Source organism: Colias philodice, chromosome 15 (genome assembly GCF_061535455.1).
Source record: "Colias philodice isolate Cphi_HAF_F1 chromosome 15, ilColPhil1 Martin Lab GWU primary, whole genome shotgun sequence".
Taxonomy (NCBI): Eukaryota; Metazoa; Arthropoda; class Insecta; order Lepidoptera; family Pieridae; genus Colias; species Colias philodice.
The window spans coordinates 6,694,065-6,710,420 of NC_143100.1; the positions used below are offsets into that span (position 1 = coordinate 6,694,065).

The window sequence follows — 16,356 nt, forward strand, 5'->3', positions numbered from 1 at the left end:
ATATTAGTGGACAAGTATATTTACAATGAACGGAATTGGAACAGGGCGAAATATATTATGAGATCATTGCTCATTGCATTGCAACTGGGTGATGCAAGAAACATGTCGTGCTCTATTGATTAAGCCATTGTAGTCTTTGAAAACTGAACCATATTTATAAAAGCAATGTACAATGCGTTTGCATTCAGTTAATTGAATATTAATAGTTTCAATATGCCACACTCTTTGGTTGAAACATCGAAGATTTGCTACTAAAAATGTTTTATGAAAAAAAGTTATTTAAAAAATTAGATAAGTACCCCATATAACTATCAATAAACGTTAAAATTAAATGTTTAACGATAAATGAAAATAGGCGTAGCTCTTACATTTAAATGAGGCAACGTACCAAGCTGTGATTGATTTGGCCTGACGGAAATAATTTCGAACTGTTTGAGATTCACGAGGGATCGCACTCTTGCCATTTACCTTTTCCGCGTCAACGTTTACTTTTACAGTTCTTGAAGCTATCCCGATGGCTTTTAACGGCATGAATTTGCCTTGATTTTATCGATATCGGAACTTTTTGCGTTTTATAATTATTTATTAATTTACTTAAATATTATATTCAAATTATCAAATTCAGTTATCTTTCTCTACAAATACTTGACAAGTTAATTTAACAAGAATTTTTCTTAAAAGTCTACAAATTAATTTTACTAACTATGCATTATTGCACCCAACAAAGTAAAAATTTTATGACGGCCATTGTCCATTAAGTATTAAATTGTTGTAATTCAGCAAATGCTTTATAAATTGAATGCGTTATTAATGAGAAGCAGTTGCAAGCTAGATGTTTATGATTGTGGTGGGATGGGATGAATGTAATTCCCTGGTGTGTTTCAATTAGGAGGACTCGACGCAGGCGCCGTCGGGACATCCACAAATGAGTCAAGATACTGACGTGGGACGTTAGACAATACTCCATATTTAGCTAATATGAAGCAGAGGGACATTTGAATTAATATAGAGCAAAATATTATATATCACGTGGAATACATAAATTTACCTACTGTTTTTGTTGAAATTTGTTTATCAGTTGGGGAACAAGTGAAATAAAACTAGTTTTATACAAAAACGTGACGATATTTATGATGCCATTTTTATGTAATTAGTACTATATACTATGTATGTACATAGCACATTTTAAATGTAGGTATAACTAAGCTTTATGCAAATCTTACATTATCTACACATACAATTTATTATTCCGCATAATTAGTGTTTGAAACTTCAAAGGTAGGGTGAGGAAACCATTCCCTTCATGTATAGAATTTACACAATGCCAAAATTTGACCTTCTTTGTCACAAGGATGAATGCGCGTGTATCTCTTATAATGCGATTGCAATCAGAGCATACCTCAATAAATCTTATGATAGTAAACTCCAAGCGTTATTTAGAAAGTCAGGACCCGGTTTCCTTTCGGTGAGTATCGTAAGGCATGGATGGACAATTTATGGGGACGTCGCCGTAACCCATTCGGTCTCAGCAGATTTACGATGTCAGTCCCTCACGAATACAATCACAGCCACAGCAAACACGAACAAACAAGTGACTGTAATATATGTTTACTTTCAAAGAAAGTATTGACAAGATGGACCTTTGTATGTCCATGTTAATCGATTGTATTATAATACATTAATAAAATTTAGATTATATTTAATTTAGATTCCGATAGTCTAGCGTTGGAGTCCTCAGTGCAGTTTTAAATTTTACACTAATTATATACACATATTATATACATCATCATAATGTAAAGCTTATTTGATCACTGTGAATCTCATTTCGCGATACGCTTTATATATTAATTTATATAGTTAAGCATACTATGAAAAAATATTCTAAAGATATATTTGAGTCTACCAAAAACATCTAAGAAAATACTGCGAGAAAGAACCTTAGCAATTTAGACGGCAGGCGAATTTGCCACGTCACTCTAAAGGAAGGTGACTGACATAGAGTGAAGCTTACATACAATTTATTTAGACCTATGCCTAAAATATATTTTCAACTTCTTGATTTAGAATACAAAAACCCTTTCGAGATATCATCAAGAACATTAAAGAAACGCATTTCTTCTATACAACCGAGCTTATTAAGCTCAATTAATTATATTGGCATCTATATATCAATAAATAAATTAAATTAACAAGATGATTTAAAGGCGTGTCGCACATGCTATAAATGAGGCCACCTAATGCAAGTTAAATACAGGAGTCTGACGGCATGCTGGCCGCGGTTACCCGAACCCATTCGCTCAAAAGCAATTTCCCAACTCATTGTTCTAAAATTGACTCGCACTCTATTCCGCATCCAATTTTTACATGTCTATTTGACGATTTGATTCAAAGATAGTATGACCAAAAATAACGTTTGAATTTTAAGGGACATACAAGTACAATATAAACCAAAAACTTTTTTCAATTTATTTATTAAAAGTCACAAAAAGCTCACAATAAATGGTAAAGTGTACGATTATTTATCTGTCGTCTGCCTATTATTCGAAATGAACTAATCACCCGTAACAAAAAAGCTTTGAAACGTTCTCGTAACAAATTAAATAATTTAATTCAGAAGCAAACAATAGATTCGTTAAGTGTCAAGATTATCTGAAGATTGTATTTGATAGCTTTGTTCGTGAATATCCAATCAATTTTGCAGATAAATTCAGTCTGTGTTCTACGGGCCGACAACTTTGTTGTATAGGTGCGCTACAAGCTGATCGCTGGAAATACCTTAGTATAAACTATAAACCGTATTCACTCTCCGGCAGATGCCTTAAATTAATTTTGCACTGTGATCGGTGAGCCGAGAGATGAGCGATATCATTCAAATCTTGAGCCCATCTACGTGCTTTATGACGTGCCTGGAGTCCCAACTTCCAAGATCAATTTATATGATAGATAGGTACATCGAAGACCTTCTAAATGTCAATTAGAATACAATTATGCTTAAAAATATGAAATATCCAGATTACTATTGAAATATCACCTATCGCCATGTAATAGCTATTTTTTACCTAAGTAATATAGTAGTATACCTACTACGTAAAGAGAAAAATAATGTCAAGATCGAAAATTAATAAAATCTTTAATAGTATTTATTATTCAGTGTCAAAAGTCACAAAATCATTCGAATTGAACGCAACAATAATGAACAAAAGTAAAATCAATCACTCAATCGAAATATTACAACAATAAAATATTATGAAAAAATGTTCAGGATACATAGATTAATTCAGTTACGTGATAAACGATGCCGCTTAATCGTTCTTTGTTTATTTTATCAAAAACAATCAGAAATAAGCCGTTGTTCCGGCGCGGAGCGACGCAAACGCCCGACGACGGAAGCTCGACCAACACTGATTAATGAGCTCACTTCACCGACTTGAAAATGAACCTATTACTTAACGGACTTATCGTCGGAGAAAAGAAACTTCCCTAATTGTCGACTTTTAGCCCGGGAAGGTTCTTATACAAGTGCGTATAAAAAAGATAACATAAATTTACGAGCACATAACTAACTTTATTTTATCTGCAGATATCTACCGACTGCTAGTCGAAGCTTAATATCTAAGCCTTCGTTCAAGCAAATATTTGTAGAATTTAGACAAACGGGCTGCCATGTCAAGACTGATAGCTGTGATTGTTCCGTTCTATGGATATATAGGTACCTATAGGCAGCCGATCCTATCGACAAAGACCTGACAATTCATTATGCAAGAGTCAAGCTCAGAACGTTCTCAGTATCAATTAGACATCAGCAATTTACATTGTATTTACTTTAATTAAGCTTCGCTCGAGTGCCTAATGTTGCAGTAATCGCTTCATTGAGTTCATTTGCATAGATCGCTAGTTATTATTGGGCGAGGCATTCTATTCTTATTGACCGTAGCGCAATAATGTTTGCCCTTAATGGACAATAAAGTGTTTGGATAAAATCAAATATATGTATATACAAATTACATACCTTGCTATGTCGTTAAAATAAAAAATCAGAAGATTAAAGATCTTAACTAAATACACAAGTTATTTTATTAGATAACTAGTGGTCCGCCCCGGCTTTGCCCGTGGTACATATTTTGCAATAAAAGGTAACCTATGTCCTTTCTCGGGTATCAAAATATCTCCATACCAAATTTCATGCAAATTGGTTCAGTAGTTAAGGCGTGATTGAGTAACAGACAGACAGACAGAGTTACTTTCGCATTTATAATATTAGTATGGATTATTTCTGTTTAATAATCCTGTACAAAATTAGAAAATTAAAAATCATTTTTTTGTTTAATTTAATTGCGATAGTAAAAACCTTTTTAAAACACTAGAATACACAAAGCAAAACGCACAAACATATCAAAGAATAGAAACATGTAGGCAGGATGCAATCAAAGTTGCAAGTTTGAAACGGATTTTTATGAACAATTATTATTTTCAAAGCGCTAGAGGTGAAAGGCTGTGGTGCATCATGCAGTTGGCTTGCTACCAAAATGTATCAAAGCCAGATTTATGCAGAGTGGCGACGAAGGCTGTGATGCTATCGCCGACCATTGCTTTCTCACTGTATTGTATTAATGTTATTTACAGGGAATCGACTATGTACATCATTAATTATCCTGTCTAATTGACAGCGGTGTTTTAGTTTTACCATGGCATTTAAAATATTCAAATATTCATAAGGTGAGTTTTAAGTGAAGAAATATATAATATATAAGCACATAGGTATATTTAAAATAGGAAATCTCATGTAACAAAGTGTCGAAAAATAAATACAAAATGATCGTAAACAGTTAAACTATTATACCCATAAATGACACAATAAAACACTTTTATCTTATTAAAAATGAGAGCCTGTGATAAATTATCTTTTTTCATCAGATGTTTAAATTATGCGTTTATCATTTAGGTACGTTTACAGAGTCCCATGGGATTAAATTGAAACGACTGGAGCGGTGCCAGCTCAGAGCAAACACGCGGTGAACTTTCGTCTATTTCTATAAAGACATAAAATTAGCAGCTATAAAGGCAAAACATTTGACTTTATAGCTGCTTTTTATATAAAAGATTTTGCTGTTATCATATTTAGTTTGGCAGATTTTATTCGAGAGGTTAAAATTCTGTTACCTACTGCTTATTTTATTTTATGAATTTAATATTTATCTACTTACCATATTTTCCGGTGCCATGTAGAGCACTCTCAGTTATTATTACTTAGTAATTGCAGCTGGTAATAAATATTTCTTAATACAAAAATTTACAACTGTTTTGTATTGCACTGAAATCTCTGAGATTTGTATCTTTTGTCTTTTGATAAATACCGTAATAACTAATATCGTGCAGCTTCCACATGACAAATGTTTCTCTAGATATTGTTACCAATTAGGAATTTCACCATGAATTGCACTCTTCGCAACAACTCGCGTAACAATTAAAAGATATTATATAAAAATGGGCGAGATTTTAAATTTCTCTCAAATTACATAACTAATCCAAACCTCATTAATTTTTAATCATAAAAGAATATGAAAATAAAACGGCTGAATTAATTAGATAGGTACCTATATGACAGAAACAATAGTAATTAAATGCGTGTAAAATTTTAATGACATCAATATCAATATCTAGATTTTAATTATAACTTTATGAATACCTAGACAGTAAATTAAAACTATATTATCATTACAGTGATGTGAAAATCTACACTCTTTGACACAATATATTCAAAGATACTATAAATTAATCAGCTTATACGGTATTAAAACATTTATTAAACAGAAAAATAAAATAATCCATAGTGATTGTGATTGCCATTGATCTCTATTCGTGTTTAAAAGAACCCTTCATAAGTAGAATCAGAGTAAATTATTTTTCAATAGGTAGGTACTTACCACTACATTTTGTAAATTCGTTGGTACAATAATGTTGAAAAACAATTTAAAAGTGTTTTTTTTATAATATTATTTACGTTCGTGATATTGTCTAATGCTCTATGATTTTTGTTTATAAACACTCAATTTTTTTTCTTAAACTTATTTCCCAAAGATCCATCTTTCGAAAAATATCTGATAATATCTATAATTAAGTACAATAAAGACTATTTCAGTAATCATTAAAAAAAATTGTTGATTTCACCGACACCAACAGTCACATAACATACAACAAGCTAAAGCTAAGCTCATTCAATATCGAATACAATGTAATCTTCAGACATTGCCTAATAAATGTCTCGGTTGAATGAATTTACATTGAATAGAAGAAATATGCGTTCTCAGATTTACGAAGAAACAACTATCTTACATGTCGCACTAGATCCCCTTATCACTTCCGACAGATTACCGAGATTTCGTTCAATAGAAATAAAATATCCACAAATGCGGTACAATAGCATTTTGGTATCTCACTTTTTGTTATGTAACAATACAATAACACTATATATTTTACGTTGTATAAAAAATTTAAGTCCTCAGTAATGTTGGAATTCAATGAAGTTTAAACACCGTAATAACTTTGATATATTGATCATAATCTAATCTAAGCTTTATTTTAATGTTCAGGTATAAAGTGATTACGACAAAATATTTAGGTACCATGATAATTTCAGTGTTGTATTACTGAAGATATATTAGTATTTATTATATATTTATAATTTTATGTCATTGTTGGCATTTTCTTGGAATTAAGAGGTTGGTATTGTATCTCATTAGAAGTTAATTATCGATAGGTGCAACTTGCAAGGAATTAAAAAAGCCTTTAATTTAATTGTCCGTCTCTAACATCGGAAGAAACTTAATTGAAAATCAATCCACAATCAATCTGTAAAAAAATCTTATAACAAATGTAGGTATCGAAAAGAAAATCTGCGTAATGAACCCTATTCTTTATTTGATTCAGAATCCGTGGCTCCTCTCCAAAGTCCAATAAAATAATTTGATTTCCTCTTCAGTGAAGCCTAGTAGATTCACTCATTTGACTTTATTTGTTCCGTTTGTTTCTCATGTACTGGTTGGAGCCCGTCCAACAGTTTTACACAATCATTCCACTCAACTAAGCGTCGCCATAAACACAAGCCGGCAGGTATGAATTGCACAAAAAATTGGAAATAATTGCCGCTCTGACGTTTGCCGCGTTGATGGTCGTATCAATTTTTAATTTCTCGCGCCTATTAGTTTCGTTTTTTTTACTGTATTGTTAAATTTGATATTAAAATATCTCAAAAATAATAAAGCTTTGGTGTTTGCAAATTAAATACGTCACAAGTTTTTTGTTTTCTAAAGATAGTCACCAAAAGTTAAAGAAGAATAGAAAAATATATTTTTGTTTGGAGTAGTTTTAAACGGGAATAATTGTTCTTTGAATGAGTAGAAGTTCACTATAAAACAATAAACCTTAAGATTAAACAATGAGTTATATGCTGGTAACGGGTTATATTAGTAGTAGGTACGTATGAGAGACAGAATTTAACGACTTGTTGTTAAGTTTGTATCGCAGTTAAATATACCTTCGCGTATATTAATTACTTCTTTACAACCTGTCAAAGACAAGACAATCGAAACCACAAAAGGTGTCTGAAGATAACGAAGCATTCACAAACGACAAGCTATTCATTTGTTAAAGTAAGCCACGTGTGAATAACATTCATTATAGTTTATAAAATTACAATGGTAACCTATTAAAAACTCGAATTTCTATTACCCGAATCTTAAAACCCCGAAAACGGTTGTTAGAACTTTTAAAAGACAGATGTAATGAATGACAAATTTTCAAAATTCCTTTTTTAATTTCCCAGATGAATCAATTTCCAGGTGCACCAAATCCAGATTTTTAAAAAGTATTTTTTTGTTTCCCGTATTCTCATAATACAGATCTCATTATACCAGATTCTCAAAATACTTTTTTTTGTTTCCCATCGTACCATTTTCCAAATAAACTATTTCCAAATTTTCATAATCTTTTTATTTGGTTCCCATATAATCGTATAACATATAAACTATTGCCAGATTTTCATAATCTTTTTATTTGATTTCCATACAATCGTGATTATACTTTTACTATCGACTGAAAATAAACATTGTTAGTAAGTAAATTTATTGTTTTACTTGTCCATTACAGACCGGTTTTAGTGACAAAGTCGACTCAGTAGGTTAGGTTAGGTTTGAACTGTGACCCCCCATGCACGAGCCGAGCGAGCGAAGCGAGCGTGCCGCGGCAGCGGCCGGCCGCGGCGAGTGCCAGAACCGACTCGCTATTGTTTTACTTGGCCATTACTGAAAGGTTTAAGTGTCAAATTCGACTTAGTAGGTTAGGTTAGGTTTGAACTGTGACCCCCCATGCACGAGCCGAGCGAGCGAAGCGAGCGTGCCGCGGCAGCGGCCGGCGAGTGCCAGAACCGACTCGCTATTGTTTTACTTGCCCATTACAGAAAGGTTAAAGTGTTAAAATCTATTCAGAAGGTTAGGTTAGGTTCGTGCTGCGTCCCCCTGGAAGGATTACGTTTTGCTGGATATCGTTTATTTGAATTTCAAAAATCTGGACATTGTTTGCCTGTATATCAATTAACTGTATTTCAAAAATTTGTGTTTTAAAAATCTGGCTTTCGTGCATATGGATGACGGTCATCTGGATTTAGTGCATTTAGATTTCGTATGTCTGGAACTCATTCGTCTGGATTGTAAAACGTCGTACAAATAAAGAAATGGGCAAATGAAATTCGGAGTTGCGATTATATGGCAAACAAAACTTCGAAATTTTAAAATTCGGGGTTATGAAAAAATGTCCAAACGTTTTCTGGATTATGATATTCGGAATATTAAAATTCGAGATTAAGATAGGTAACCAATTACAATGTATCTACTGAGGAACATAAATCTCTCATAATTCCTCTCTAAGAGGTGTCAGATAAGCCTAGTCAACCCGTACCTAGTGCCTCTTCAATGAGTGTCATGTCGTGTGTATTTGTAGACACAGAATGATGTTTGAATACATTTTACAATATACAAGCTGTCATGTTCAGTACATATACTTTAATTATGCCTGTGATGCCTGCAATAATTACATGATTGTCTATTTTAAATGTAATTTACCTATGTACTTGTGTTTTCTCTACGAAAATTCGTGTTTCCACAACTATAACGATTTCTAAAAACTGAGTCAAACTTTACCACTGTCGCATGAAATATTTAATGAAAATGTTAACATCAAGGGATATTTCTCCCTTTGAAACCCGAGTACTGTGTAATTCTATTAGAGTGCGAGCTCAGTGATTTATTTAGATAGAAGGTTGAAGCCGCGTCAGTCAACTGCTGCATGTCAGTTCAATTTACTAACCTCGGCGCGACTGCTTGCGACGCCACACGCCCAATAAAGCCCGTTTAGCACGGCACAGGAAATCCCCTAACGATTCCGTGCAATATTGGTTCAACTTTACTTGGATTTCACTGTAAACATTCACCAAGGACGCTTTCAATTAGAGCCGAGCTGTACTGAGATTAAATAAATGTGAATTTGCATTTACTTCAAGAAACTCTCGAGTTAAATGTGAATACGTAAAGAATCGCTTAAAATTTATCATGCAGATTAATATCGTCTTAGATAAATGGCCCCCATTAACACGATCTTTTACAGGCGCAAGTATTCTAATACTGTATGCGAATATTCTTTATAAGCAGGACGTTATTATCGCTGCTAGCGCGAGTATATGTTAAGGGTGATTTATAGCAAATTTTCTCGAGAAGCTACAATTTTACTACGTGAAAATGTGAAAATTCAAAAGCTTCTTTAAAATTATTGCGGCTAACAATAAACTTGATTTATGACAACTATCTCGTGTAAGTATGACCTGTTTCTTCATAATTACGTTCTTAAAGGACCGTAAAAATGTTATATTTAAAATCCAACAAAATGAACTTCCCATTTTGGTATATAAAATGTTTTAAGATTGGTTTCGAATATGACGTGCTTTTTTAATCGAATGGAGTTAATAGTTTGATTATTTGGCAATAGACCCAGTAAAAGAGTCTGTACAAGTAAATAGTGATCAGTGATCACCATTCAACCGTTAAACTTCATACAATACACGTTTAATGTACCATAGCATAGTAGGTTTTTGTGTCCGATCAGATATAAATACAGCCAGCCGCCCACGGATAGCGGTACAGAATATCGAATGGAGGCTTGCAGTAAATACATTCAAATTAAAGAGAGATAAGATCGAGTGAACTGTCAGAACGATTGCTTTACACGATCAACGACCACACGCTAAGATGTATAGTTGTGTTTTATGATACCGGTATAATGTAAGTGCTATTGAAACATAACAATGAAGCCCACTAAATAATGTGAGAAGTAATTTGTAATATCTATTTGTTACGTTCAAAAAGTCACAAACTGAGATTATGAGAAATATGTTTTTGTATTTAGGAAGTTTTTCTAGTAGTCCGCACGGTATATTGTGCGCTATGACAAAAGCGTTTACCAAAGCAAAGAATAGAGGCAGATTGTATTATGTGTATTAACTATTTATTAACAAGACCCCCATTACTGTTTTGCTTACAAAATTTATCATGTTATTACTTAATTGTAGTGTATGATTAATTAGCTCCACAATTTCATTTTCTAAATTCGTTACATATAACCGGTGACGATTAACCCGTCAGCCGTTGGTGACATGCGCTAATCAACCACATTTCCCGCCCTGAGTCCTGACACACGAGGACCCACTCCGCCCTACGTGAGATTAGATTAAACAATTAGATTTATAGCTTTTGGTCTCTGCTCGTTTCATTACAATGACCGTGAATTGACAGCTATCTCCATTTATATTAGGCAAACGACAGCTGCGAGACCAAGCATTAATAAAGCTGAGTTAGAGCAACAAATAATTATATGAACAAATCTTTGAAATTAATACAATAATCAATCATAAAAACAACTCTATGAATATCAATTACCTATATTCATTACAAATTCTATAAATAAAATAACAATAAATAAAAAAATAATAGATACCCGTCATATGCAAATAAGCGGCGTTAAGTTCCAAGACCATTATGGAAATTCCGATGAAATGATGTAGCACCGACATTATAATAAAACTGTGAAACTTGTTTAATAGTTCGATTAAAGTTACTCGTTTATGGCTCAATTTAGTTGAGTCGCGCGCGGGAGAGTCGATTACCTGCGCGAACGCAGGCGCGCGGCGAGCCGGTTTGCAGTGATGCCTGCCCCCTGCCTCTCCGCAGCGGGCAGACAACTGGAACCGATCGCACACACAAACCTTTTTTGTTTAAGGCTAGTGACGCACGACCGACTCGAATCGCCTGCCAGCCGACTAAATCTTTTATAGGTAGTTATTCAAAATCAACTCTACATATCCTGATTTAAAAGACGTTAACGTTTTATGGTCTGTTTTCACACTGAATACAGATAAATTACAGATTTCAGACGACTTCTGACATAAGCTAATTATACATAAATATTAACTGCAACAAAGGTTTTGTAAAGGTAGCAAAGACTAGATAGCTATTAATAATACAAATCTATTTAATGAAAACCTACATAATAATACGTACCTATATAAGTTCTTAAGCGACAAAGAGATCTCACACAATCTATGAATTACATATTATTTTGCTTCTAAAATTGTTTTATTGGAGGTGCGAAATTTAATATTTTAACAAAAAATAGGACTATTTCAAATGAGCTTTTTCTTCTAAACGTTGCATTTTATTAAAAGTCGTGCTAGATAAGGAAAGAACATTCACCATTACGTTTAACGTAAAGACATGAATAATCGTAATTTGGAAATTCTCCCGTATCTAAAAGCGTATTTTTACGTAGACGTGTCAATGTCAGGAATGCTTGTTAACTCGCTAATGATGGCAAATTGTCCTCATCTCGCCTATAGATGTCCAAGAAGAATTCGGCTTTTGGTATTCACTGCCTTAAATTAAATATTATATAGGCATGGGAAATGGGAATACATTTAATTCAAATATGCGAGCTTTGCCGAAAATGGAGAGTCCGATTAAATTTTGGTATGTACTAATGCATTTTTATATTAGTCATAATAAAGATCTATATCATAATATTGACTTAAGTATTGACTTATCATCGCTATATTATCTTTTGTATTTATACTAGCATGAGCTTAATGCGGAGTGCAAAATAAAAATGTCTCCAGAGATATGTAACAAGAGAATCATAGCAAAGGTTTAAAAAACAATTCATAACATATTAAATTGATGTAAGTACAATGACCACGTAATAATCAATTCCTTTATCCCACGAAAAGCCACCAATGAAAAGAAATCGCAAAATTATTGCTTCCACCGAGACCCTCATACATTGAAATTGCTTATTCAGACTTACGTTGCAAATGTTTTCTCAAAACAATCCACTTGTGCCGTATTTGCTGTTACAACGGTACTCAGAAATATTGAAACAATGCCTCTGATTGGAACTCGCGTTGGGTGGTCGATACACATTAAATATTACTTGTACATAAATATCTGTGATCGGTTTGATTTCGATATAGAATAGCTCTACAATAATTTTTGAATTTAAAAGAATCAATTACTTATGCCAAAGATTCGCATAGCTTGTGTTCAAACGTTATGTTTTACAAATATTGTCTTAATTTGATATTGTTTAATAAGAAAAAAAAAACATGTATAAATATACAAAGTAGGTATAGGTATGTAGAGCGAACATATTCCCAAACTTGCCGTGCTTGGGCTTGCTTGCAGCTTGGTACTTGTAAGATATTCTTACAATTATAAGAACAGTGTAAATGAAAAGCTGTATTTGTTTTATTTTATTCATCTCACGCGAATTTTGAAAAACACATTTCAATTTAGTGTTATGATAGTCTTTTGTTCTACAAAAAAATGTTTAAATAACATAAGTTGCATCGATTGAAAGCATACTGTAATCTATAAAAAAACATAGGAGTAAAATATGTTCATAAGTAAATTTCAAGGATTACTTTTTCACTGTGAAGCGTATTTCTAAGCTTAACCGTCACATACGTGCTGTAGGTGTAACTTACTGATAAGAACATGAACCATAGAGCATGGTACTAGAATGTGACGATAAAGGCTAACCAAGCCGTGTTCTATCGTAGGATTTGTAGTTAATAGGTTAGAAATTGTTCTCAATGCGGTCATGTGGTATCCCACTCATAGCTGTGTATGACAACGGATTGGCCGGAATAAACGCAAGTTTGCGTGTGTCATAGTGTTTGTTCCCTTCCCCTTATGTTAACTTTTTAAGATTATAAATCACTTGTAATGCTTACTGTAGTGTATCTATGAAATAGATATATACATTGTCTCACCACTACACTCAATAGTGCGGGAACACGTCCATTCCAGTCCGGCATCGGCCGTCGACTGACTAATGACAGCTATAAGCTGTCCCCACCACTGGTGTACGTGAGACAATGTATATATCTATTTCATAGATACACTACACTTACTCTTTCATTAGTGTAATTGGAATTTCATATTGACTATGTTTAATTTTTTTTTTTTAATACTTTTAGAAAACTTTCAAATAGGTATCCTATCTGTTTTTTAAAGGCGGCGCATGAGCATCGCATTTTAAAATTAACGCTTATAGAATGAAAAGGCTATGAAGAAAGTTAAAATCTTAATAAATAAAAATAAGTTTTGTTTGTTGGATTATTAAATTAGCTAGCTTCCGCCCGCGACTCCGTCCGCGCGGATGTCGGTCTTCGCGTGGATGGTTTATTTCTCCATTTTGAGTAACTCTGACAATGTTATCTTATAAATATCTATTGGACCCAAATACGGCTAGGTCTATAATAATACGCAACGTGTGTTCGCGGTTCTACAGAACAACGTCTATGGATAAAACTGAAAAATTAAGATTTTTTTTTCTACGTATTTTTCCAGGATAAAAAGTATCCTATTTTACGCCCAGGATAATAAGGTATAATTATACCAAGTTTCATCGAAATCGAACGCGCTCTTTTTTTCTCGAGATAAACGTTTGATTTTGTCACGATAAAAGTGGTTTATCGCAGATAAAACCAAAACTAAAAGTAATTACAAAAAATGCTCTGACAAATATCTTGCAAATGTTTTAATATAATTGTTTATGAAAAAAAATCATAATAAGTATTACCATGTCAAGTAGAAAACGTAAAAGTGTGAAAATTAGAGCTAACTTGGTGATTTTTTTTATCGAGTAAATTTTAATATTTTATGTTTTTGATTAAACAAAATCGTTGAACATATCATCTAGTTTGATATATATTTTATTTTTTAGATTTGGTCTTGCATATTACACGTATCATCTAATAGAAGATTGGTTATTTTGCTTTATGCGCCCCCTTAATCACATATTTGGGTTTGGTATCGATCCAGTAACACCCCCTGCTATTTATTTTTTCAATATTTTCAATGTACAGAATTGACCCTTCTACAGATTTATTATATGTATAGATTATTGAAAAAATTACAAAAATATGTGAATCGCGTTCGCGGCGAGAAGCTTGTTATTATTAAGATTTTAAAGAACGTATTTTTCTGTAACCACAGAAAAATATACCTAATGCAACTAACCGTAAAAACATTGTTGATTGAGTTAGGTTGTTTATTAATTAGGTATTGATTTCAAATGAACGATTTCGGTTTTAAAATATATTTTTTATCACATAGGTATATAATTAATAAAACTAAACGTTATTTAATATTTATACCTATAGATGTTACTCACATGCTATGCGTTAATAATAAATCGGTTAATAAAGTTTTTTTGTACTTTTAAATAAACATATTGTATCGTTTACTATGTCAAATATTGCAACCAAACTTACAAAATAATATGTAGGTATAATAGGTACTAATTTGAAAAAAATAACTGTTCAGGTAAATACATGAGTCATGAAACCCACTTTAATAATGTTGTCGTTAAATATATAGATAGCGTTATCTCCTAATTAAACATTAGATAAAAACCATTAATACCTACTGTTTCATAAACGCGCGAATGCATTATTAATATTTTAGACAGTTCAACAAACTTTAAGGTAGGTATGATCTAACTACAAACCACTGATAACAGTTATTTTGGTATGAAATAGAGCATTACTCATAATGTTTTTAACGAGTTACCTCTATGATGCCGGACTCGATGATGAGACACAGGACGACAGCATGGCTGTTCCTGGTAGGTGGTCCAAGAATCGGCCAACACTGATCCCAACACGGCCCACACCAGTCCTGCAATCCACTGCCTCTGACCTCCAGCCATCCCGCCGTTACCCGCCGGGGCACATTCACTCGATTAAGCACTATGAACCAAATCCAACAACTGTATATTCAATACGACCGCTTATTGTATGCGTTAAATCAACAAACTATTCCGGAAATCTTTAACAATGTTTGTCTATTTACATTACGCACCTAAATCGAGTCCCGGTAAGATTACGCTTCCGTTCGAATTGAACTGCGTGTAATCGGCAGCAGCGCCCAGTCTTACATTCTCATGGGATACGATCGCTCCATGAGCGTCGAGTTTGTTCACATCGACTGATTTATTTGTTTGGAGAGTTGTGTCGCGATCGCGGTAGCGTACTCTCGCAGAGGTGGCGGAGAAGCGACGTGCGCCGCCGACATCGCGATACCGTGAACTGAAACTCGCTCGCTTTCAAACTGAGTGCCTCGTTACTACGCTCAACTCGTCGAGAGACAACGGCTCTACCGAACTTAGCTTTTGCCTTCAGTGAATCCTTCGAGCTAGACAAGGAAAGAGCGAATCAAAAGCTCACCGCGAAGCTTTAGCGAATGGGAAGTCTCGCTCGCTTCACACGCTCATGGAAAAGTTGTAAGTTAAAAACTTTTGATAATTTCGCCGATTCAATACCATTTCGAAGACCTAGGGGAGATTTGTCTACGCAGTGACCCCTCTGTGTCGTTACGAACATATTGTAATGAAGGGGATGTTCTTTATAAAAACGAAGTAAATTTACCTAATTTATGTTCTCGTAAGGATACGCACGAAAAAGTTTTATGTTTGTAAGCACGCGAAAGGAAGTAAGCGTTTTATATTTTGATACACATGTATATTTATCGGAGATGTATGAGTCACGTCAGATTGGACGTGAGCGCGCCGTAAATTACACAGGAATTCTAAACAAGTTGTTATTACGTCATTGTGAAATATCACAGTTTCAGGAAATTATTATCATTATTTTTATTGCATGGGTCAGAATAAAGTGATAACCATTTATTTGTGAAGGCAGCTTTTTTCGAAATCTATTTTCGAAGAAAAAGTATTACAAAAATAACTAACAGA

At 33.5% G+C, this 16,356-nt stretch overlaps 1 protein-coding gene across 3 annotated transcripts in view; it reads right to left on the bottom strand.

Annotated features, from left to right (window-relative positions):
- LOC149482278 (semaphorin-2A-like) overlaps nt 1-15,707 on the bottom strand; it is a 38,101-nt gene extending 22,394 nt beyond the window's left edge. Inside the window, exons 1-2 of one of the 3 annotated variants that reach the window (XM_089704471.1) lie at nt 15,465-15,707; nt 15,174-15,352 (exon numbers count right to left, since the gene is read on the bottom strand). In XM_089704471.1, coding sequence (XP_089560597.1) covers nt 15,174-15,312 — 139 coding nt within the window. In that variant the 5' untranslated portion in view covers nt 15,313-15,352; nt 15,465-15,707. Of the gene's footprint in view, nt 1-11,040; nt 11,365-15,173 lie in introns of those variants that run through there. The other 2 variants (XM_089704470.1, XM_089704472.1) reach the window with 2 other exon arrangements.
- Between the last annotated feature and the right edge of the window lie 649 nt (nt 15,708-16,356).